The following is a 22,421-nucleotide window of genomic DNA, read 5'->3' as shown; positions in this document are numbered from 1 at the left end:
AAATGCATGCACACCACGAAAGTGGAGAAAACTCCGTAAATCTGCAATTTGCATATCTGTTAATTGTGTACATGGCACTGATTATATGTTTTACTTTGCTGATGTCGTCAGATCACAATTAAGGCACTATTACAGATCTCATATGGATCAGACACACTGTTACAGAGCAGGCGCTGTTCTCCGCATATCAGGCAGCAAGAAACATGTGTTACTTACCTTGCCCCATTCTTCTTCAACAGATCAGCTCGACGCTTAGCCTCTCTCTCTGCCGTCTGGACGTAAAATTCAGCCCCAAGCATGTCATTTATCTCAACAGTTGATGCTGAACTTGCTTCCGCTGTCTCAGTTATCAGTTCAACAGTCAAAGTGAATCCTAGGGCTGAAAGCATGCGTACAGCGTTGGCAAGCCGGCAAATATGCTTCCTCGTTTCTAGTGGGGTGTAAGTCTCCACTTCAGTGCTAGACGTCTTCTGATCTCCCGCTTTACTAGTATTTTCACGCACCACAACATGCTCACCTACCCAGATGAATCCGTTGCAGCCAAGAATCAAATCGACATCATATTGCTCAAGATGATGGAAGTGCTGCTTCTGTCGTTTTACCAAGTAAGGAGGTACCGTAAGCAATTGACCCCTCTCAAGCTGTACCAATAAACCCATTAAAACAAATCAGTAACAGCCAAATGTTGTCTCAAGAAGCAATGCCAAAAAATTTCGGAGAGTCAAGAATTAAACTGTTTAACTACAGCAGTCACATACAAATTATAGGCCTACTTAGTTATTGTCAACATGAGGAAAACAAGGAGGCAGAGAGGCTTAAGGCACACATATGAACTATCCGTGCATAAGTCTGCCTTGCATTATTGCACCGAATGATCTACACGGACCAACTTTGCACTCACGTTAAAGAACCAGCATTGCAAGGGCAGCCCTTTTTACAGATAACGCAAAGCTACATTGGAGGCATTAAAAGGAACAGATTGATAACAGTACACGGGTACGGTATAAACAGTGCCAGTTAAGCTGGTTGGGAACTGCACATTGATAATATAGCTGGCATAGTAGCTGATCTGGAATGTACCTTTCCATACTTTTGACTCCTTGCTTGTAGGTGCAAAGATCCATCATGCTGGAAACCACGAACTTCAGCCTGGTAATTGATCACACATAAAGCATCAGCAGCTCATTTTAAACAGTTCGCAGGCAGCGAAAAAAGACACTAAAATAAAATGGGGCATCAAAATATAAAATAATATAGGCCACAAAAGTTCCAAGGGATAGAAGAGTAGAATTAAGGAACGATACAGGAATGGAAATTGACATTTGTTGACATGAGGAAGAAAGGTGAACAAAGAAAAAAAATACTTCTGTATGAGAGGACAAAATGCAACGCTTCTATGCAAAGTACGTAGGTTACTAGTTCACAAAGTATATCTTTCATATTTGATGTATAGAGAGTTGAAATGGTAACTGTGGTCTGGTATACAGTAGTTAGAGCAGGCTTGTTCTTCTATACAAAACTGCTCAAGTAAAGAGAGAGAGAGAGAGAGAGAGAGAGAGAGATCCAGGCAATGGCGTTCCAACTGACTAATTAAGAACCTATTAAGTATTGTTAATTCAGCAATAAAGTATAACAAAATTTTGACAAGTTGAAAAGTGACACCCAGAAAATAATTTTTATAGTCCTGCTGCAATGTTGTGTAAGAATCCATCGTCATTTCATCACCAAAGATAAAAAAATACCACATAAGTAACATGATAGAGGTGCAACAGCAAAAAGGCTGTTTTAGTAGCCCTTGAAGCTCTGCATAAGCCTTTGAATTAACAACAAAATAACATCTGTCGAAGGAGCAGTAAGAATGATGCCACAAAATGCCATCAACATCAAGACAGCAAATAAACGCAGCAGCAGGAATTGCTCCAGGGCTAATTAATCATTTGCCAAGAAAAGGTGCAAAGTTCATGCATTTCTGTTAATTGTTGCTACTGACATGATAGATATACAAGCAACATGTCGACATAACACCATAGAGCAAAATAAATTTGAAACCACTAGACAGATGATGAACTGAATGTCCATTCCAGCACCAAACAAGATAATAGTACTTATACCTCCAAAGAAAGTGGGCAAGTATAGTACTTACACAGACAACATCATTTTCTTCAAAGATACTCCGCATATTAAGTTCATCAACAGCAGTTCTCCTTCTCTAACAGAGGTAGAAAAAAAGTTGGAATATTGGAGAAGAATCATTAATGAAATTGGCAACGACGAAGGATAGCAATCATTAATCTTTGAACATGACACAATATTAAAACTGGCATTGCAAAACAATAGCCCACTTACACAGTTACACTTAAAGAAAGTAATTGCAGTACTTAATTTTTCAGCAAAACAGGGAACAGAATGATTTATTGGTGTCTGATGTGTTACATATATCAGTGGGAGAGATTGTGTAGTGCTCAAAATTTTCTTATGCATGTTAAAGTTTCTGTGACATGGTGCTTAGCATTACTTATCCTCCAGAGTGGTATATCGAACCGCAAATTTTGGTGTTATAATTCAAATATGGAAAAAGGCATACCTGAATACCATCGGGCAAATTCATAGAAGAAAGCATCAAAACAGCATCTTGGCTAAAATTTATCTCCAACCTCCAACGCTTAGGAGCGATCTTGAGAAACAAAAATAAACAAAGTAATTGATATTGGTCTTAAACGTAGTACATTGATTGCATGAATACTGAATTGGTAGTACCATAGACCTACACAAAGTGACAAAGATGACTATCATAACAACCCGATTTGCCTACACAATTTAATCATCAAGCGGATATGTATCCAAAAGCAAATGTCATTAGTCATTACACACCTACAAATTAGTCGGAGCTACAAACTTAAACAAAAATGAAAGCAAAATAAGTTCAATGTATCCATATACTATCAGGATCTGGCCAAACACAGCCTCAAATCTGCATTTTTTTAACTACACACAATGACATTCTCACAGGTTTGTACTCACAATTTTTAAGCCCCTAAAGTGTGGAGCATCATCATGATTAAAACAGCAATACACTTTATTACATTCAGAGATGCTACCCATGCCTAGGACAAGCCCGTGCTATAAATTTGAGAAGAAAGTCCAAATACTGACGGAAAGCATTAATTTACACACCTCAATGACACGGCCAACTATGATATCACCAACCTCAGGCTTATACCTGAAAAGATCAAAGAGAACAAACTGGGTTAAGCCTAGAGAGTTAATTCATATCCCATAAGAGGGTATGAGTTCATCTTTGCAAAAAGAAAAGGGGAGAGAAAGAGTAGAATATGATCAAGTGGACCAAACATATGAATTCAGAAAGTAATCTTATAATCGAACAAACACCTGGTATATTGTCTTAGCCTCTTAGGTAGCAGATTTCATTGTAAACTTGGAAAGCAACTCGAAGTGATTAATTCTGCCTGTAAACTTTTTTTTAAAAAAAGTTCTATACTACCCGTGCCCAAACTTCAGCACTGCCAGTTCCCATGACCCAAAAAACAATCAAGTGAAAGAGAATTTTTATAATGAACGATACAACCAGTTCCCATGGCCAAAAAACAATCAAGTCTAAAGTTTAATTCAGTGCAAACAAACAACAAGCCTGATCGAACCCAACATAACACACGTCACAATGAGGATAATATAGTTAACCCTGAGGGCTTCAGCAATGAATTCGCAAACTCAAGCATTTACAGGATAAATTGACCTTATCCAAGACCTTAATCCAACAAAATCTACAACTCCATTCAGTGTCACAACAACAAGCACTTCTAGTACGATGGTAAAATTCCCCAAATCAAATTTTGCTATTGCCAGAGCTAATCAACAGCAACAGGAACATCAATGGACAAGCACAATACAACAGCAAGCATAGGGGGGAAATCCCCAAACCAAATTTCGCTATTGCCAGAGATAATCAACAACAGCAGGGACATCAATGGAGAAGCACAATACAGCAGCAGGTATGGGGGGGGGGGGGATCCCCAAATCGAATTTCGCCGTTGCCAGAGCTAATCAACAGCAACAGAGACATCAATGGAGAAGCACAATGCAGCAGCAAGTATAAGGGAGGGAGGCAGCGAGCCAGTACCTTGCCCTGAGCGTGCGCACGTAGACTAGCTTGTTGACCCGCTCCACCACCCCGCAGAGCGTCGCCACCACCTCCCCGTCCTGATCCGACGTCCCGTGCCCCCTGCACACACGCGCGCACATCAGTCCATCAACCGCACACGAACGGAGAAGCTGGGAAAGAGAAACGGGACGGGAGAGGGTGCCGACTACGTACTTGAGGATGTTGTCCTCGTGGTTGACGGGGATGGTGTCCGCGACCGTGACGGCGGCGGCGGGGGCGAGGGACTGGAGCTCGTAGAGCGCGGACTCGAGGCGGACCCGCTGGGTCTGGTTCAGCGAGAGGTGGAGGTCCCTCATGGCCAGCACTCCGTCTCGGGAACACCAGGGAGGAGGAAGCGGGCGAAGCCGAGGAAGGAGCGCAAATTGGCAAAAACCCTAGTTAAACCTTCCAAATCGCCAGGCCGAAGAAGACGAAGATGGAGGAAGCCCGGCGAGTTAGTTGGGTTGGGCTGTTAGATGGGCCAAACCCAAACTGCAGCCTCGAAAAAAAATCCGCACGGCCACACGCAGCGTCGGAAACATCAATATATATCTATGTCTACTATTTAAAAAATCTCTAATGAGTCTTGCATCCATTTAAATTCCACGAGTCTAGTGCCCACTCTGAATCCCGGTCCTTGCACCATCGGACGGCTCATATATCTCGTGTCAATTTTTTCCCCTCTGCTCCGCGTTCTGGTCCGATGATCGTTCCATATTTCGTAATCCGTGAATCCATATGGAGGGCCGATAGGTGAGCCATGATCATGTAACCAATCAACCGCCCGCCCGCGCGCGCCCCTGACCTATGCATCCTCCCATGCTTCCTTGCTGCTACCGCATACCCTAGCCCTCGCGTTCACGCCTCGAGCACCATTAGTGTATGGCCCACAGTGGTGGATAAACGCTGCCATTCGACTGCTTCATCACCAACACGGATGAGTACCACCGTGTCACGTGCTCCACTCCCTAGGCCACCCTATGCCCTCTGCTCTCATGCCACCCTTGGAGTTCTCCGATGAGATGCCAACTTTGCCACACATCTTCTTTTGCCCTTCTCATGGCTCTCTACTCGTCTTTCCTTCTTGCCGTAAGTCTCTATAGAGCTCCATCACTAGATGCAAACATACATCATGTAAAAACCCCTACCCTCCTCTCCCCCTCCCCCTGATGGATCGATTCTCGATCCAGGGTAGCTAGGACCAGTGGTGCAGGGACAAGCTCCAAATCTAGGAGCGCAATGCCTAGATCCGGTAGCGCACCCTCCTCGCTGGTGAATCACGTCGCAGGATCTCAACACAGACAGTGTGACCTTCGCTGCCTCAAGCATTACGGACACCTCAACCTCACAACCCTCAGAAATGTCATTTTCTTAAGTGAGCTCTTGACGGCACCTCTTCTATCAGTTTGGTTGTGATTCAATCCGAGTATCTGATTCACGTGTGGTCCGATCCACCAATTCCAGATGGGTTTTTTGTGCCGATGCAATTTTGGGGGAAAAATTTAGGTGTTATTTGGTGAAAATCATAGTACTTCTGTTGTTTTATATAGCTTATTAGGTTTTCATGCATGCAACGTGCAAGGTGCTTGTCATATTTCCTAGATAAGGCTCTACAATATTTTCCTGATCAATTGCATAGGCGTATAATTTTTTTCAAACTACTTGTGTTACCTCTCATTTTCTAATACAATAGTGTTTGCCTTCATCTACCAATCTAATTTAGCAAGGGTTCTTCCTAAGTTAAAACCAAATTGTTTCGTAGTGCTTATTTTGTATTTGTCATCATCCATTGCGGCATCAAGGCAGTACGGTGAAGTGAGCTACTAAAATCTTTATTGTGTATATGTTTCGTTTGTAGTTTTCAAGTCATGAATTAGTTGATATTGACTTTACAGATGAATGTTCCTTGTGCATGTTCAGTTATGCCCAGATGTCATGTATGATCAAACATTGTGAACCTATCATGATGCAAATTGTTAACAATGATGCATTTTAGGTTGTCAGATCATGAATTTTGAGCAATTGTTTCTCATGCAATTTTTTCACTCCTTTTGTGCAACAAGATTAAGTTTATTTTGTGAACACACAGGAAAGGTAAGAGGAGCAGGGGAAGAACTAACAAACAAATATATAGGGAATGGATTTAGACTCTGAATTAACTTGAATTGATGACTCTGAATTATCTATTCTAACCTGAATGTGGCATGAAACTGGTGAATCGATCAGCTATGTTAGGCATATATTTTCTCATACGTAGGCTCAATAGTATCAGATAGCAAATACTAAAATAGTATCAGAACCTTTGCATTCTCAAGACATATTTGCTTATAAGAGATCGCAACAAAAACATGTAGTAATTTTGCACCGGCAATAGGACTCTCACATTTCAGTTATTTTTGTGCTCATGATAGATATATTATAAATAACTTGTGGTTTGGATGGACCTTGTGCACGTTACTAGGTTGCTATGCAAAGGTTCTGATGTTGGATATGATGGAAAATTACAATGGACAATCAGTTTGAACTCGAATGACCTCATTCGATTGAAATTTTGATGTGTATTGCAACCTAATGATGCTATGGTTTCCAATGAGCAAGTTTAGAAAGCATGGCATCTTTGATTGTGCATGTATATTTGTTTCTTTCTCATTGCAACAGTGCTTGGCCATTGCTCAATCCAGTTACTTATCTTCCTACTTCAAAATATTTACGCATGCATATGTAACTAGTAGTTGGAAAAAGTACATTTTCAGCCCTCTGAACTCTTGCGTGAGTACGAAGACTCAAAAACCGGATATCCAACACCACAACATGCAAAATGGATTTTCCCCCCCTACAATCTTATCACTAATGGTGCCTAGATTTGGAGGCCTCGCGAAGCGTCACCCTCTCTCTGCATGCCGATGATTGTAAACATTATTGGTGCTTGTCACAAAATCCCCCGATAAATTTTAAAAATTACCAAATATACAACAACTCGGTAATATTACATTACATAGTCAAAAAACACCTAACAATATAGTATCACTAATCATACATGGATTTAGAAGTCTTACCGAGCGTCACTCTCTCCCTCTCCGTCTATCGTTGCTAGTAAACCTTACTACTGCTTGTCGTAACCCTCAAATTAAAAGTGAATATCATAAAACTACATTTCTTTTCGTTTAACTACCACAAAACTACATTTTTTAAGTATCACAAAACTACATTTCCCCCTCCTATTTCACAAAACCATATTTATTTTTGTATCACTTTATCACAAAACTACACTTCTGTTACTATAAATAGATCTAACAAGATGGACCCACACGTCATACTTTCAGACTTCAGTCCTCACCGATTGCTAATGTGATCGACTAAGCCATGTCACAATTGCTTACCAAATTAGCAGATCATACGTAGCATTTGATCTCCTTCTCTTGGAAGCTATTGATCTAGCGCGAGTTGAATTCATGTGCGCAAAAAATTTGTGACTAAATGGTGCTATGCCAATCCCCACCAGCGCCAATTTTTCGTACCCAGGAATTCAACTTGCAACAGATCGGTAGCTTCCAAGAGAAGGAGTACAAAGGCCACGTATGATATGCTAATTTGGTAAGCAATTGTGATATGACGTAGTCGGTCACGATTTGATATGGTTAAAAAGAAAAGACAAGATTTATTTTTGAATCGATACCTTGATCTATGTTGTTGATTATGCGATCGAACAACCAAGAAGGCATAAAGTCGTAATACCTGTGTTGTTGTTAACTAGATTGTGCTTGATTTTCTATGTTCTAACCATCCAGTTTTGCTTACTCATGTTATGTCTATATGAATCCAAGAGCAAGTTTCCTCCAATAAAAATGACCAAAAAAAATCAAATTTCCTGGAAGGAAAACACCATTGCTTCATGTCATTGCCAATGACGTCAATGTCCCACCAACAATCGTCCTACGTCTTTTGTGGGACTCGCCATGGTAACTGAAACCAACATATTGTGGACAATGATAAGGATAACAACTCACCCTCAAATGGTTGGTTGTGCCGTAGCACGGCTATAAAGACGGTAATGCTAGTAGTTCTCTAACCTGTGCACCAGCCTTTCAACAGTAGCACTCTATCTCTTGTCCCACTGTCGGAGCAACAGAGGAGTTAGGCATGTCCCTTGTGACCTTTCAAATACTTATTGAAACTGTGGTCTAAAATTCTCGTGTATATAAGCACCACATATGCTAGGTGTTTTTACTAGGATACCAAATGGATAAGGGGAAGAAGAAGGCAGATCGGATGCCCAATGAGGCAGAGAGGAGGCAGCGCAGGGCCTGACATGACTTCGAGATTATTGTTGAACATGTTTCCTATCATCTTCTGTCCCTCTCTAGGATTCATGCATGGATGCACCTATGCTCATGTCATTCAAAAGGGGAAAAGTAGATATACACTCATGCAAGATATTTTCCTTTAAATCCCTTTTTTCCACTACTATGTCTATATCAATGACATGTTGGTGCTCCAGTTATGTGTGGCATGTGACCTTAGGAAGAATCAACGCACCATTGCAAGCTCATATTTACATGGTTTTGGATAGTCTCGCAACCTAGATTTATTGTTGGCCTTTCCGCCCCCTCCGGTGGCTGATGGTGCATACAAAGGCGAGGGAAGTAATAGGGGATTGCTCTAGACCCGAGCATATCAGGCCTGGCCCGAGCCTGCCTTGGGCTTGGCCCAAAAAAGTATGCCCACTAGGATTAGTGGGCTGGTTTGGACAATAGTCAAGCATTCCAAGGTAACCCGAGCCTAGCCCGAAATATTATTCCATTTATGTTTCAATCCAAAATTGACCGGGTGCCCATTCTAGCCTAAGGACACCTCCAACAGCTTCGGTTTCCAGCAGCGGCTTCACTGTGCCAAGCATTGTGCCGTCCTTTTGCCTCCTCCCAGCGTTCGCATCGCTCTCCAACGGATATGGCATCCAGCTCTACAGGGATACGGATGGAGTTGAACGCCGGCAAAATTGCGGACATAAAAAGAAAACTGTTTTACTGTAGCTACTGAATGACTGTAGGTTCGAGGAGAGATAGAAAGTAATGGAAGGTAGGAAATAGGGTAGCTGGTAGAGATGAAAAAATAATAGATACTGTAATAGTGTTAGGGAATATTGTAATAGTGTTATAGGGGATGAATTTTTAAAGTATTTGCTAGAGATGGCATAAGCCCGACCTGATTTTGGCCCAAAAATTTAGGCTCTAAGCACTATTTTGAGCGGGCCTGGGATGCAATTTTAGGATAAAAAAATTTAAGCTTTTTTTAGACCAACCCGACCCATGCTTAGGTTTAGATTCCTCTCCCATCATACATGATTTTGGCACCATACATGGAAAATAGCTCACCGCAATGGTTTTCACTGAGATTTTTTTTTTGGCTTCAGCACCTACCTTTTTTTTTTTTACTAGGTACCATGTTTTCATTGATGCATTGGATACATATAAGGTGTAATTCAACTTTCTAGTGGTGGAGGCAAGTGCATGTCCAACAGGATTATGTCTGTTCCAACCCTAACAAAGCGGTTTGGGAGGAAGAGGGCCAAGGGGTTGAGGGTAATAGGTTGGCCTATCTGATGTCCCTCCTGTTGCACAAAAGGTCTTTGTGTCATGCCGAGTGCCACATGCTTAATTGAGCCTCTCTTTATCTTTACCACCTCATCGTGCATAAATCATCCATGAAGGTCAATGGCTTTTCCCCCATCGTCGAGGGCAAATCATTCTAATTCGTCGTCTTCAATACCGAATGTACTCGCTAACTAAGTTATCTCAACATTTATGCTAAATTGACATGGAAGTGTATGCCGCCATGCCGTGTGTGTTCTTATATGTGTGTGTGTGTGTGCGCGCGCGCGCGTGTATGTGTTCCTTCTGTGCCTGTAGTTCTGTCCACTTGCAACCAAAATCGATGAATGGATGAAGCAAAACCAAACACCTAAAGACCACGAAGAGCCACATGTGAATTAAACGCTTTCCCCACTACTGGTGTGTGTAGTTGCCAGGCCTGTTTTCATTACTTGAACATGCACATGCTATAGATATCCACTACCACCTTGATGTTCTGAGCAAACTTATGTACTAGCTGGAGCTTAAACTTCACTGACCCCAGCTCTTCCATTTTGTTGCAACGTGTGCAGGAATCTGACGTTGAGGATAGTGCCTCACCTGTGCTAGCTATCTTTGAAGGGCTGACAGACACCATCCGAAGAATCCTTCAACGTATCGAGGGAAGTGGCGAGGCAAGCGACAACAAGAGTGGAAGTATACAGGCCGCGGATCAGAAGCCAAAGGTTCCCCCCACCGAGGATGAGAAGCCCAAGATCCCCCCCCCCCCCACCCGATCCGAAGCCCGAGGTTTCTTCCCCTTGAGAAACTATGCGAGCGGTGTAAGGCAAAGCTTTCCATGTCGCAGGATGTTGCAACTATGATGCAAGATGTTTCATTTTGTGTTGAGTTTCAGGGTTGTGAACTGATGGAACATGTGGAATAAGCTTGGCAGTGCCCGTCAAGCATTGCCAAACTATTTCAACTTCATGTGGAGCTAGAGTGTATGTGCCAATGTGTGTCATAAAATGTTTTATCTCGTGAAATTTCTACAAGGAGGGCGACCAAAGCGTAGCATCAAACCAAGTGATAGTGTTAATCGCACAAGATATGCGAGGAGACTGTTCAATATTTCATCCTCTTGCCACTTTCGCTTGCTCCTACTTCGGTGGCTTCTTCCGCTCTCTGGAAGACATAAATGCAGATATACGCCAACTCAAACATAATAACTAAGTAAGTGACTACATCTAGATTAAAGGTTCAGTCCGAATGTGGAACACCTTAAAGGTGAAAAAAAGGCAGTATACAACTGCAAAAAAGTAGAATGCATAAGCGTGGGTTGATGCCATGCTTTTCCTCATCAAAATTTGGCAGTAATACCCAAGGTTTTGAAAATTGGTAACCGGTACTCGCTCGACCACCTCACCTAGTAGTGATTATATGGTAATTGACCTTGTACTTGGCCTTGTAATTGTTTTTTATTTATATGTTAGATTTATACATTTATGTTTATAGAGGGCCAAAATTAAACATCAGGTGTAACTCTTTCAACTAAAATTGTGAATGAACAATTTTAATTGTAAAACAACTAGTTGAAGGCAATTTAAAATCAAGTAAAGCTCGTGATTCATATCATAGTGTTCCAAAGGTAAACTTCACGGTTCATTCCTAATAGTTTCCACCTACACCTTTAGCACTAATCCTCTATGTACCTAATTAAAAAATAACATTGGCACTCATCCATGACATAGTTTTGTCTAGCCACTATGGGTGCTGTTTATGAACACAATATAAATACCGCAAGCACATGGGTCGTCTGTAGCTTTTTACCTGAAGTATTTCAATGTTAGGATCAATAAGCAAACCCTATAACATTTATTTTAAGCGCAATTGCATATAGGAAAAAATGAAAGAAAACTAATGACTGAGAGCCGATATCCCATAATCTATAGCCGAAAATTACAAGTCTCAGTAGATAGTATTCGATAACGCTCAAACCCGATAGTACTGGTTGTAGTTTTAGATAAAAGATAGTTTTGTCATTGCTAAGCTAAGCATATTTAAATATATTATTATCCCCCAATTATCACCTACTAAACCCTCGCAGTTCGTCTTGCCCATGGTGTCACATAGGAAGGGTATGCATACACTCAACTGCTCATTGAATATGATCTTGAGAATGATCGGCATGTGTGGTCAGTTTACCTAGCTCAGAGTCATCATGATAGTTTGACTAATAGATCTAATTACCACAATCATATATACTAGCTAATCATCAAACCCGAGATAAACGATTGATTAAGCATAAACACAATAACTAGAACCAAGAGAGAAACAAGATCGCTAATATTATATATTGGTGTACAATTGGGGGCACTCTTGATATCATATTTATAGTCTAAAGGTGTCTTGGGGCGTCCTCCACCGACCTATATACAAAATCTATTAATGGAAGTAATTTACAACTCGTTTTACATATTTTCAAGTCGGTTTCAGACTTTTCTTTTTTCACAGCTCACCCTTCTAAGGACGATATCTCTCACGTCTAGACTTTAAGTTGGACAAATTCGGACTCTAAATTGTAATTCTTGAAAAGATATATAACTTTATCCATTAGGACTTTCTATAAAAAGGTCATTTCTATTCCCAAAAACGAGTTGAAAATGATCTGTCCTGATTCAGACTTCATTGCGCAACACTTATTGCGCACCCATATCTCCTATATATGGAGTCCAAATCAAGTCTTTTATATGTGCAAATCAAGCTCTCGACGAAATCTATAACTTTGATATTCATTGTATTTCCAGAAAACGCCGTCTTGGACTCCAAATCTACGTTGGAAGATGATGTCGTCCTGAACTGTGCAAATAATTCTAATTTCGGAATCCTTTGGATGGATCTTCTAGAAGACTCGTGTGTCAAGCTATGAGCTTAAGCTTACATATTGGACCGACTGCTGCACATGCTCAGGGAGGAGGAGCGGGCCGCGCGGAGTGCGGGAGGCACGTGCGAGCGGCGCAGGAATGGAGGAGGTGAGCCCGTGCAGGGATTGCTAGATTTGACGCGTGTGGCGATCGGGACGGGTCGAGGTGGGCGGAACGGACAGCCTGAGATAATCGGGGCGACGCGGCCGCGGGTTTCCGCCAGGAATGTAGAGGTGCGATGATTCTTAAGCAACAGCACGTGCTTGCTCACTTGCTGCTATTCTGCTGCCTCCGAACTTTTAGTGTACTTCTCTAACCAGTGGCAAATGGTTTTTGAAATGCACTCGCATAGAATTAGTTCCTTCTCAGTTAGTGGGCATAGCATTTGTTTCAGTTGAAGCTAGCTTGGCCCTATAATACCAGTGCAAGTGAAAGGCAGTAACATCATTGGACACTACTATGAAGCTATTGAACCGTGGAAAATGTACATAGAAGTCATGTATCAGTAAGCACATGCAAATAGGAGCCACCTCTAAGAATCGTTTCTTCGAATTTCTATTTTGAACCCTCAACTAAGGCAACCTCCATGTCCACCTAAGAAAGCCTACTCCATGTACCAGTTCTCCTAATACAACTTCTCTACCCAGGCCGCACCTCTATCGTAGCGCACAATTAATCATCGCCACCTCCGTCATCAGCCCCCATGGCAGCATCATCATCCCCTCCATCTGCATCGACATCCATGAGCTCTTGCCGTACAACCACTTCATTGATCGCTTCCAGCGCTTGAGCATGCATCAGTTGTGGAGGGAGCCTTTCCACTTTCATGGTTTTCAGCTTATCCTCAGTAAAAAATGCGGTGAATGGCTTGGGGACCTGCAAGACGTCCATAGGTAAATTCATCCAAATGCTTTGCTCTTCTAAGCTTAAGAAAAGATAGTAGCTGTCACTATCACACCTTGAAATAGCGGTTTCGCTCTTTGGCACTCTCAACAAGATTGTTCCAGTGTTTGTCTTGCTTCAATGTTGAAGCAGAACCTACAACCTGTGGCATGCTAATTGTTATTTGGATTCACAAGTAAACAAGATATGGAAAAAGTAGTCCAGCTAGAAACAAAAGTGGGTGTCTAATGTTAACTAAATATTGGAGAATGGAATTGAGCCCATGAGCTTGAAGTTGCATAATGCACAGCTCTAGATCTCACAAAGAGATTCCTAGCATTTTATATCTTATTAGTTGCTATTAGCCATAGCTCCTTGATTATTAAATTTGTAACCTGTCTATATTTACTAGTTACTGACTTAAGAGTGCAGCATGTGTATGCAATGTGCATCACGCAAAAAGACAGTACTGATGCTACCACATATCATGCAAAATGGAGCATTACAGAGGAAACTATGAAGTTTGGATAAGATCACTTACAAGTACAGCAGACCTAGCTCTTGTGATGGCAACATTCATTCGTCTAAAATCAGAAACAAACCCAATCTTTTGCTCCTTGTTGCACCTTACACATGAAAAGATGACTATTTCCTTTTCACGCCCCTACATATGAGCAGTGAGATCCAGCATTACAATCATTGCTGCTTGCTAGACTACATAGAGGCATAGATAATATTTGTAAATGCATAAGAAAATGAACTAGTTACCTGGAAACCATCAACAGTGTTTACATCTATCACTTCCTTTGATTGATCCCCAAAGGTCAACCGAAAACGGTCCTTCAAAAGTTTCACCTGATGCCTATATGGTGATATAACAGCCACTTGAGAACTAGATTTGAGATCTGGATAGTGCATTGCCAATTCGTGATATAGGAGAGTTATGAATTCCACTTCATCCTGATTCACCCATGAACCACTTCCAGATGGCTGGGATTCAATTCCATCAACATCAAAGAAGCAGAATGGCCCAAAGCAGCTGTACGAATGCCATGGACGTTTCTTGTTGAGTCCCTCCCCATCTTCTAGAATCCCTTCGTAGAATTCTTTTGAAGGGAAGATGCTAATCTGATTTGGAGTGAATTAACAAAAATTATGACAATCATTCCACTTTAAGGTTTAAGATAAATTCGGGGCGGGAGATTACCTCTGGATGCATGCGATACTGAATTTTAAGCATTTGCACCGGAAAACCAGCAGCTTGGAATCTCTTGAACAAACTTGTTCCATACCTAATGGATACATGAGCAATATCTTACAACCTGAATAGTATGTATCAGTATAGAGAGGAAAAAAGAAAGGGAGACAACTTACCCTAATTTCTGAGCAGTTGATGAAATTACAGTAGCAGGCAACTGGACTGGGTCACCGACCTGATAGGTATCAAAACAAATGGTGAGGAGATGAGATAATCATCATTAGCAAAAGCTAAAGTGAAAGTATTAATGTATCAAGATATAAAAGAGGAGGATAGATGTCAAGACAAATGTTAAGGATGGATGCACGCACACCAAGAAACAAAAGCAAATGGTTCACATAAGCAAAGAGCCCAAAAAGTTTCTACATGTAACCCAGGAAAAGGATAATGGAAATATCATGCCTTTGTATGGCCTTTGTTATATTAACAAGGTACTATACTAATGAATAATACACATAGGACAGGGAAAGGAAAATATTAAATAAAAAGCAATGTAGAACATCTGAGACAAGTAGATGACATACAAGAAAAATTTGTCTGCACCCATGGATCAAGGGTACAAGAGTTGCTGGTTCCACCTGAAAACAAGAGGATAAGTCGAACTTCAAAATAATATCATGAAATAGAAGCAATAACCCAAATTAGATAATGTTAATGCTGCATCATAAAGTAACATGCATAAAAGAAATTCTCACAGCTTGGGCAGCTTCATCAATTATAACAACATCAAAAGCACGCGTCATCCTGCTGAAAATTGACGATCCACTGAAACTCAGAGTAGAAAATACCTACAGGGTTTGCTTGACAATGAGAATAAAGTTCCGACAAATAATGATCAAATGATATTGATAATAGTGTATGAATGTACAATGGCTGCTTCATCCAGTATTGAAGCTCTAATTCGATCATATTCGCCAGCTCCTCGTCTCCCACCATCTAATGAGCGATCTACACCAGAAAGTTTTTGTTGTATCTGCAAAGGTATGGTTCAGTGTAGTTGACACAAGATTTGAGAAAAATGCTTTGCAACTTAAATCACGTACAAGGTAATCCATGGAAACTGCTTTAACCGAATGATGCGCCTTTAGTCCAATGCGCACAATTTTAGGGTTGTAAGTGTTGTTATTTTCATCACGTATTCCTGAACAGAAGAAGAAAAATGCTTACTTAGCTTCCTCATGTTAAAAGCTAATGATAACACGAGCTTGGAAAACTAAAGTTTTAAATTTGCGAAATAATGGTGTGTAGATGCAAGAATATTGTTACGAGGGCACAGATTGTGTATCGGGTGACTTAGCCCCAAAAACCTTTACCTGTTTGAAGAACACGCAATACAATCTCATCGAGAGCTGAGTTTGATGGAGCACAGACCAACACATGAGCCCGGTACTTGCGATTGGTACTTACAACTTCAGGTTTCTGTCCAACAATGTTTTTGCCATGTTGATAAAATAATCCTGGCACCAGGTCAAATATAGCAAGTAAACAGTATAGAAGAGTACCAGCTCATTCCCGGTAGGGTAAAAACCATCATCGCCATCAATAGGCATAATCAGATCTCGAGGATTTGCACCAAGTAGCCAAGGAGATGCTTTCATCCAGTGTGCATTCCTATAATGTAAAGTCGGCAGTTAGATAGTACCAACAGAAATTTGCAATAGTACTCATGTATCTCAAACTAGAACCACATAATTCCATGACAGAAAGCACAACCAGTATTATACTAACAAAACAGATTTGTTATGGTTTTCACACAGCACAGAAATCTAGAAACTTAAAAATGGCTACAAATAACAGTGGCACATGCAACTCATTCCAACAAATCTTAGTTCCATATGGTGGATCTGAAATATCCAAAGAACAGGAGAATTGGAGAAATGTCACAGAACAGAGATAATTTTAGTTACTACCACGCACCATGCACAAGAACTATAAGAAAAGTCAATAAAAGGATGGAGCACTTGAAAAGATTGTAGGCATAATACATAATTTTTCAGCTGTTACATGTTCATTACTCAGCATCTTATCCTTCCCGATTTCATGTCACAAAATTACATAAATATGTTAGAAACTAACAAGGAAATATGCACTTTTAACATACTTGCCCTCAATATCCAGCTCTGGTCCATGCTTCTGAACATCAAATCCTCCTCTGCATTACAGGATCACAGAGCATATGAGATACATTCACCAAGTTTAGCTAGGAAGGAAGAGTGTGCATGCGCGTGCATGTCTGTGAGATAGAGGGATAGGCTTTTGAAAAATATAGTCAACATTTATATTTCAGATCAGTCTATTATCTCATCTATAAAGATGGGGTTTTCCTTTCAATTCTCCAAAATGGAATCACCATTCCATAGTCACTAAATTATATGCAATAGACAACTGAAGATTGTTACTTGGTCTGCATTCTCGCAGGGGCAGAGTGGAGAATAGCACTGAGGAGTCCAAGGATAGTTTGCGTCTTTCCTGTTCCTGGAGGACCCTGCAAATAAACAGTTGTAAGAACATAAATCAGTTATTGCAAACCACTCATAAGTAGTGTGATGTGTGCCGATCTGCATATCCTTCTCGACGAAGAGAATACATCTAAAACTTCTCTAGCAATGGCACTACGTTCACAGCATTAATCAAGATAGGTAAATGATAATAAATTAATAATGCAAAATAAAATAAAATAAATAACAAACCTGAATGAGAACAAAGGATCTGCGCGAAAGACCTGCCTAGAAGAGATAATACAGTAGTCTATTAGAGGTGTATTTTTTAAATGGATATCAGACACATAGTAGATATAACAGCAATATCAAACAATCACAATGAATGCTCACATTGACTGCATCTAGTTGTGAATCATTAAGGTTTGTTTTGAGGTAATCCATAAGCGGTTCAGGAACATTCCAAGCACGACTTTGGTCATCGCCATCTTTATGCTTCTCAGCAGCTGAAAGAATCAAATCCTTTAAAGGCAGTGAAGCAACAGAATGCATAGCCGAGTACTCTCGCATAATAGTAGACAAGCTGCAGATCTGAAAATGTTGACCAGAAAAGGGCACATCAAGTTCATTTCAAGAAGCACATAATAAACAATACATGCATGAAAACTCAGGCACTTTTTAGAACAATTGAAACTCACCTTTAGTATCCACAGAAAGCTCTCTGCGGTTGCAAAAACCGAAGCAATACGCTGCAGCCTTGGAGAATTCACAGGCTTTGCAACATTCAGATTCTTAATTTCACCTGCCACAAATGTTCTAAGAGAAATTGTTTCCCTACCACCACGTTGTTCCACCAATGCGAAGGCATATGCAATAGGGGTCACTCCCTCCTCAAACTGCAAAAGTGCAGGTATATCCAATTCATCACACAAGGTACTCAGCTACTCGCCACATTGAACAATTTCAGTAATCACTATATAATACACATAACTTATAGACGATTTTGATTTATTTTCCCTAGAAAAATGGCTCAAAAATGTAAGAATTAAAGGTTAAAAGTAATACAGCTCCAAAGGCACTTAAATGTAGTGATGGCCTGAGTTTCAAGTTTCAACTATGATGCATATAGCCACATACCAAACAACAGTTTCAAGTATTTGACACACTTTGTCCCATCAAATTCTGCAATCATTCAGTACCTCAATACATGCAAATCAGGGCCACATAAACTGCTGAATTCACTTGCAAAGCACTTACTTTCTCTTTGGAGAGCAGCAGAAGGTCATTCTCCGACACATTCTCCCTGAAATCATCAAGCACCGCCATCGACACCTTGTGGAACCCCTCAGACTCCGCGCATGACGCCACCACCCCCTTCTGCCAGTCCAGCCCAACCTCTACACACACCAAACGAGACAAAAACACAGTTAAAAAGAAATCCTAAACAACCTAACACCGAAAATTAGAGCAAGCAACACGCCGCCGCAAGAGAAGCGAAGCCCAGGCGTGCGCGGGCGCGCACCCTCCTCCTCGTTGCTGCGGCCCTGGACGATCTGCGCCTTGACCTCCTCGAAGAGCAGCGGCTCGAAGACGCCGAGGTACTCGGCCACCGAGTCGTACGTGTTCTTCACGCGCCGCAGCCCCTTCGCCTGCTTGTCCCCCTGTCCCCACAAGCCGTAGAGGGTTAGGCTTTTGCGCGATTTCATACTGCCGGAGCGATGGGTGGATTGGCGTGTGTATGCCTACCTTGGAGTCGGCGACGAGGCGGACGTAGTCCCAACTGAGGACGATCTTGTGGAAGCGGTCCATGGCGGAGGTGGCGGCGGTGGAGGAGGAGGCCGCGGCGCCGCCGCCGGATTTCTCCACCGCCATTTGGGGAGCACCGGCGGGAGAGGTTTCGGCCTTTCAGGGGTTTAGGGGAGTGAGACCGAGACGGCGCAACTGGAAACGGCCGGAGCCTGGGGAGAGAGAAACTGCTGATACCTGTGCTGTGGTGGATACGGGCTCACGGTGTTGGGCTTAATGGGCCAAATTGGGCCACGTATGGGCTAGAGCCCATGTATAAACACCTCCATGCATTGTTCGTACAGCATGCCAGCTCCACGCCAGCTTCCAGAGTGAAATTAACGAGATTGTCAAACAGTAGTTTACATTTTTTAGTTTTATAATAATTTTATGAGAATAATTTTCTGAAATAAACTATATATTGGAAGCTGAAAAAATTAACTTCCCTTAATTTACTTCGTCTACAGAATCAATTACTCCATATAGTTTATCTTATAGAATTATTTTTAGCTATAGAATCATTTCTTCTAAAAGATTTAGATCATGAAGAACTCTAACAAACAGACTCTAAACTTACTTTAAGAAATCTCCTCAAAAAAGACTCCCTCTGAATAAAACTTGGAACATTTTTAACTTCGAGAGTAAAAAAGTGACAGAAATAAATTGACTTTTATTGGATCATTTCTTGGTACACGAATAGCAAATTACACACAACGACGAATCAACAAACGAGTAAACCAAAGCACAGTCACAACCATTCACTGCACACTTTTACTGAAATGCATGAGACCTCACACAAGCACGAGAGAACCAGAGGCAACGAGTGATGGAGGTATGAAACATCGAGAAAGCAAGAACACAGCAAATCACCAATCCTCCGAGTCCTTCCTAGAAGTGGCTGACCCTCCTGCAGTTCTTCCTGATCTCGCCGGCGTACCCGGTGAGCGGCGAGATGTTGCCCATCTTCACCATGGACTTGGCGAACTGCTCGAAGAAGAGCCCCTGGCTGGCGGCGAAGCGATGGACGAGCTCCATGGTCTCGCGCCCCTGCGTGAGCAGGATCTCGTCGGAGCTGAGCAGCCCGTCCATGGCCAGGATGTTGCGGTAGTACTGGTTGTCGAACCGGAACTGGGTGACCGGGTCCAGCGCGAACAGATTCTGGTCGCCGCCCGACCGGGGGCACCGCGCGCGCAGCTCGGCCGCGTACCCGGGGCTCAGCGTCCGGTCCACCTGCCCGTTGTTGTTCTGGCCGTACAGACGCTGCCGGAAGCTGACACACCGCGAGTCACCGATGGTGTGAGCGCCTGCATGCATGCATGCACGTGTTGTTCGTCATTGCAAAGTGTGACGAAGCTCATCCTCCAGTCAACCAAACACTGGGACGTGCACGCACCTGACAGAGCGACGAGGTCGACGATGTCGAGGCCTTGGTTGGCGAACTTGCCGATGATGGTGGGGAGTGTGTCGTTGGGAGCGGGGATGAGGTTGTTGGAGCCGCTTAGGCTCGCCGTCAGCGAGTCCCTCCTCCCGAGTGGCACATCCCAGCCGGGTCCGCCAGTCTGTTCGGTGATCATGGGAGCAAATCAAGAACGCGCACGCGCCATCCGAGAATCGAAGAAAACCAATCAACTATGCATAGCAACTGCATTGCTCCGGCCGCGTTGTGTTACGTTCTACGTACCAGGACGGTGGAGTCCCTGGCGGCGACGGCGACGATGTCGGCGCAGGAGACGGTGTGGGGGCAGGCGTGCTCCAGCGCGGCCTTGATCTCGTCAATGACCTCGTACCCTCTGAGCGAGTCCTTGTTCGGGTTGGACCGCTTCTCCGTGGTGAACCTGCCACTGCCGTCGGCGTCGAGCAGCACGGACGCGTCGCAGCCCTGCACGAAGCAGTCGTGGAAGTGCATCCGGAGCAGGGACGCCGCCATGCGCGGGTCCTCCGCGTGCGCCTTCGCCACGATGGCCCCCACGATGGCCTGCATCTGCGGGCACGTGTGGTCGTAGAAACGCGGCTGCAGCGGGACGAAGCCGCCGTGCCCGCCCGGCACCGGGTGCCCGGAGCAGAGCACGGACAGCACGGCGAGCGCCGCGACGGCGAGCGCGAGGCCGCTGCTCCAATGATGCCGCGCCATCCCCGACCTCCTTAGCCGATGTCTACGCGTTGCACGCGCTTTGCAAACGATGGCACTCGCTAGCTAGCTGGCTAAGCTGCTTGTGTTGATGATTTGAGAAGATGGGACACGAGTGGTACTTATAGGGAAGCAAAGATCGATGCCATGGAATGATGAAGAAGTTCTGGACCGTGATCAGATAATAATAACTAATCTTTGTACCGATTAGTTAGACGGATTGAGGGAGCCGGTAATGGCCTTTTCCAGCTCTGATCTCACCTTCTCCAATCCATTAGAGCTTTTCGCAGGGTAAGTGCAACCTATGCATTATGCATGTTGAGCTCACCGGCCCGGGTACACGTACAGAACGAAAGCGCTAGATAAGGGACGCGGCGCGCATCTGCTCTGCTTGGCTTTGGCACCTAAAAGGCTTCGATCGATTGGATTTAGAATAATCCCGGCCGTTACCTGCTCGTTTGCAGAGGCGGCAGAGCTTGCTCTTGTCATTAGAACCGGCACATGTCGGCGGCGTACGATAGAGAAGACGCTAGCTAGTCCCGATCAAGGCCACGTTTGCGCAAAGATTTTTCTTTCTTTTTTTTTGCTGAAACTTTACTTGGAACAGTTCATTTTATGTGCAAATCAGAAAAGCTCACATGTTTCAAACAAGTCTTTAAGGCAAAGAGCCAATGATCAGAAAGAACCAATGTAATACTAGTGGTTATTTACTGAATAAACATTTTAGTGAATAGCTAACACAGCACAGATTTATTTTTATTTTTATAATTTTAGTTTTGAGATTGCACAGCACGGAAATGGATGGAAATATGCTTTTCTTTAACATGAGAATTATTTCTTTGGGTCGGGCCGGGAAAAGGCCTGATATAGTTCGGGCCGGAAAACGTTGCCCAAGCATGGCCCAACAGAGCTATTGAGCTTTGAAAAATAAATTTAATTTTGGGCTGGATGTGATCCACTTCCAGCAGAAAATTTTCACTTTTTGGCAGTGTCATACAACAAACATGATATTTTTTTCAGTAGCCTGCAGCTAAAACGACGAAGTGAGGATGTCCTACAACAAAATTTACCAATTAATTAAAGATGGTGTAATTGGAAAGTTTTTATATAATGGAATAAAACATATTCCAGCCGTTACATCCGAAGATATACAAAGTCATTCACTGTTACACAGTTTTTGCTATAATGTAGATTGCATCTACCACAGCCATAATTCACCAACTAAGCAAATAAGATCTAATAATATTCATCTAAAAAATCTATTCTATTACCTCTATTCA

The 22,421-nt window shown here is 42.6% G+C and overlaps 3 protein-coding genes across 3 annotated transcripts; all 3 read right to left on the bottom strand.

The window, feature by feature from the left end:
* On the bottom strand, nt 1–4,556 carry LOC133887669 (exosome complex component RRP4 homolog). The gene is made up of 7 exons (XM_062327629.1): nt 4,334–4,556; nt 4,139–4,240; nt 3,175–3,220; nt 2,585–2,674; nt 2,144–2,209; nt 1,081–1,149; nt 1–641 (listed from the first exon to the last, which is right to left on the bottom strand). Exons 1-7 carry the CDS (start codon nt 4,474–4,476, stop codon nt 213–215), a joined length of 945 nt encoding a protein of 314 aa, XP_062183613.1. The 5' UTR covers nt 4,477–4,556; the 3' UTR covers nt 1–212.
* Nucleotides 4,557–13,094: 8,538 nt separating this feature from the next.
* On the bottom strand, nt 13,095–19,183 carry LOC133888857 (probable helicase MAGATAMA 3). The gene is made up of 20 exons (XM_062329231.1): nt 18,975–19,183; nt 18,751–18,889; nt 18,486–18,625; nt 17,927–18,124; nt 17,622–17,819; nt 17,481–17,516; nt 17,190–17,275; nt 16,892–16,942; nt 16,293–16,401; nt 16,104–16,209; nt 15,834–15,931; nt 15,659–15,763; nt 15,486–15,578; nt 15,315–15,368; nt 14,907–14,965; nt 14,740–14,824; nt 14,301–14,660; nt 14,074–14,196; nt 13,609–13,695; nt 13,095–13,526 (listed from the first exon to the last, which is right to left on the bottom strand). Exons 1-20 carry the CDS (start codon nt 19,098–19,100, stop codon nt 13,323–13,325), a joined length of 2,457 nt encoding a protein of 818 aa, XP_062185215.1. The 5' UTR covers nt 19,101–19,183; the 3' UTR covers nt 13,095–13,322.
* Nucleotides 19,184–19,653: 470 nt separating this feature from the next.
* On the bottom strand, nt 19,654–21,284 carry LOC133888786 (peroxidase 72-like). Its single transcript, XM_062329149.1, has 3 exons — nt 20,695–21,284; nt 20,407–20,572; nt 19,654–20,317 (listed from the first exon to the last, which is right to left on the bottom strand). The coding sequence occupies exons 1-3, from the start codon at nt 21,142–21,144 to the stop codon at nt 19,902–19,904; spliced, it is 1,032 nt and encodes a 343-aa protein (XP_062185133.1). The 5' UTR covers nt 21,145–21,284; the 3' UTR covers nt 19,654–19,901.
* Between the last annotated feature and the right edge of the window lie 1,137 nt (nt 21,285–22,421).

Source organism: Phragmites australis, chromosome 13 (genome assembly GCF_958298935.1).
Source record: "Phragmites australis chromosome 13, lpPhrAust1.1, whole genome shotgun sequence".
Lineage (NCBI taxonomy): Eukaryota > Viridiplantae > Streptophyta > Magnoliopsida > Poales > Poaceae > Phragmites > Phragmites australis.
The sequence above is the reverse complement of the archived record's forward strand: the minus strand, read 5'-3'. Positions and strand labels throughout refer to the sequence as shown.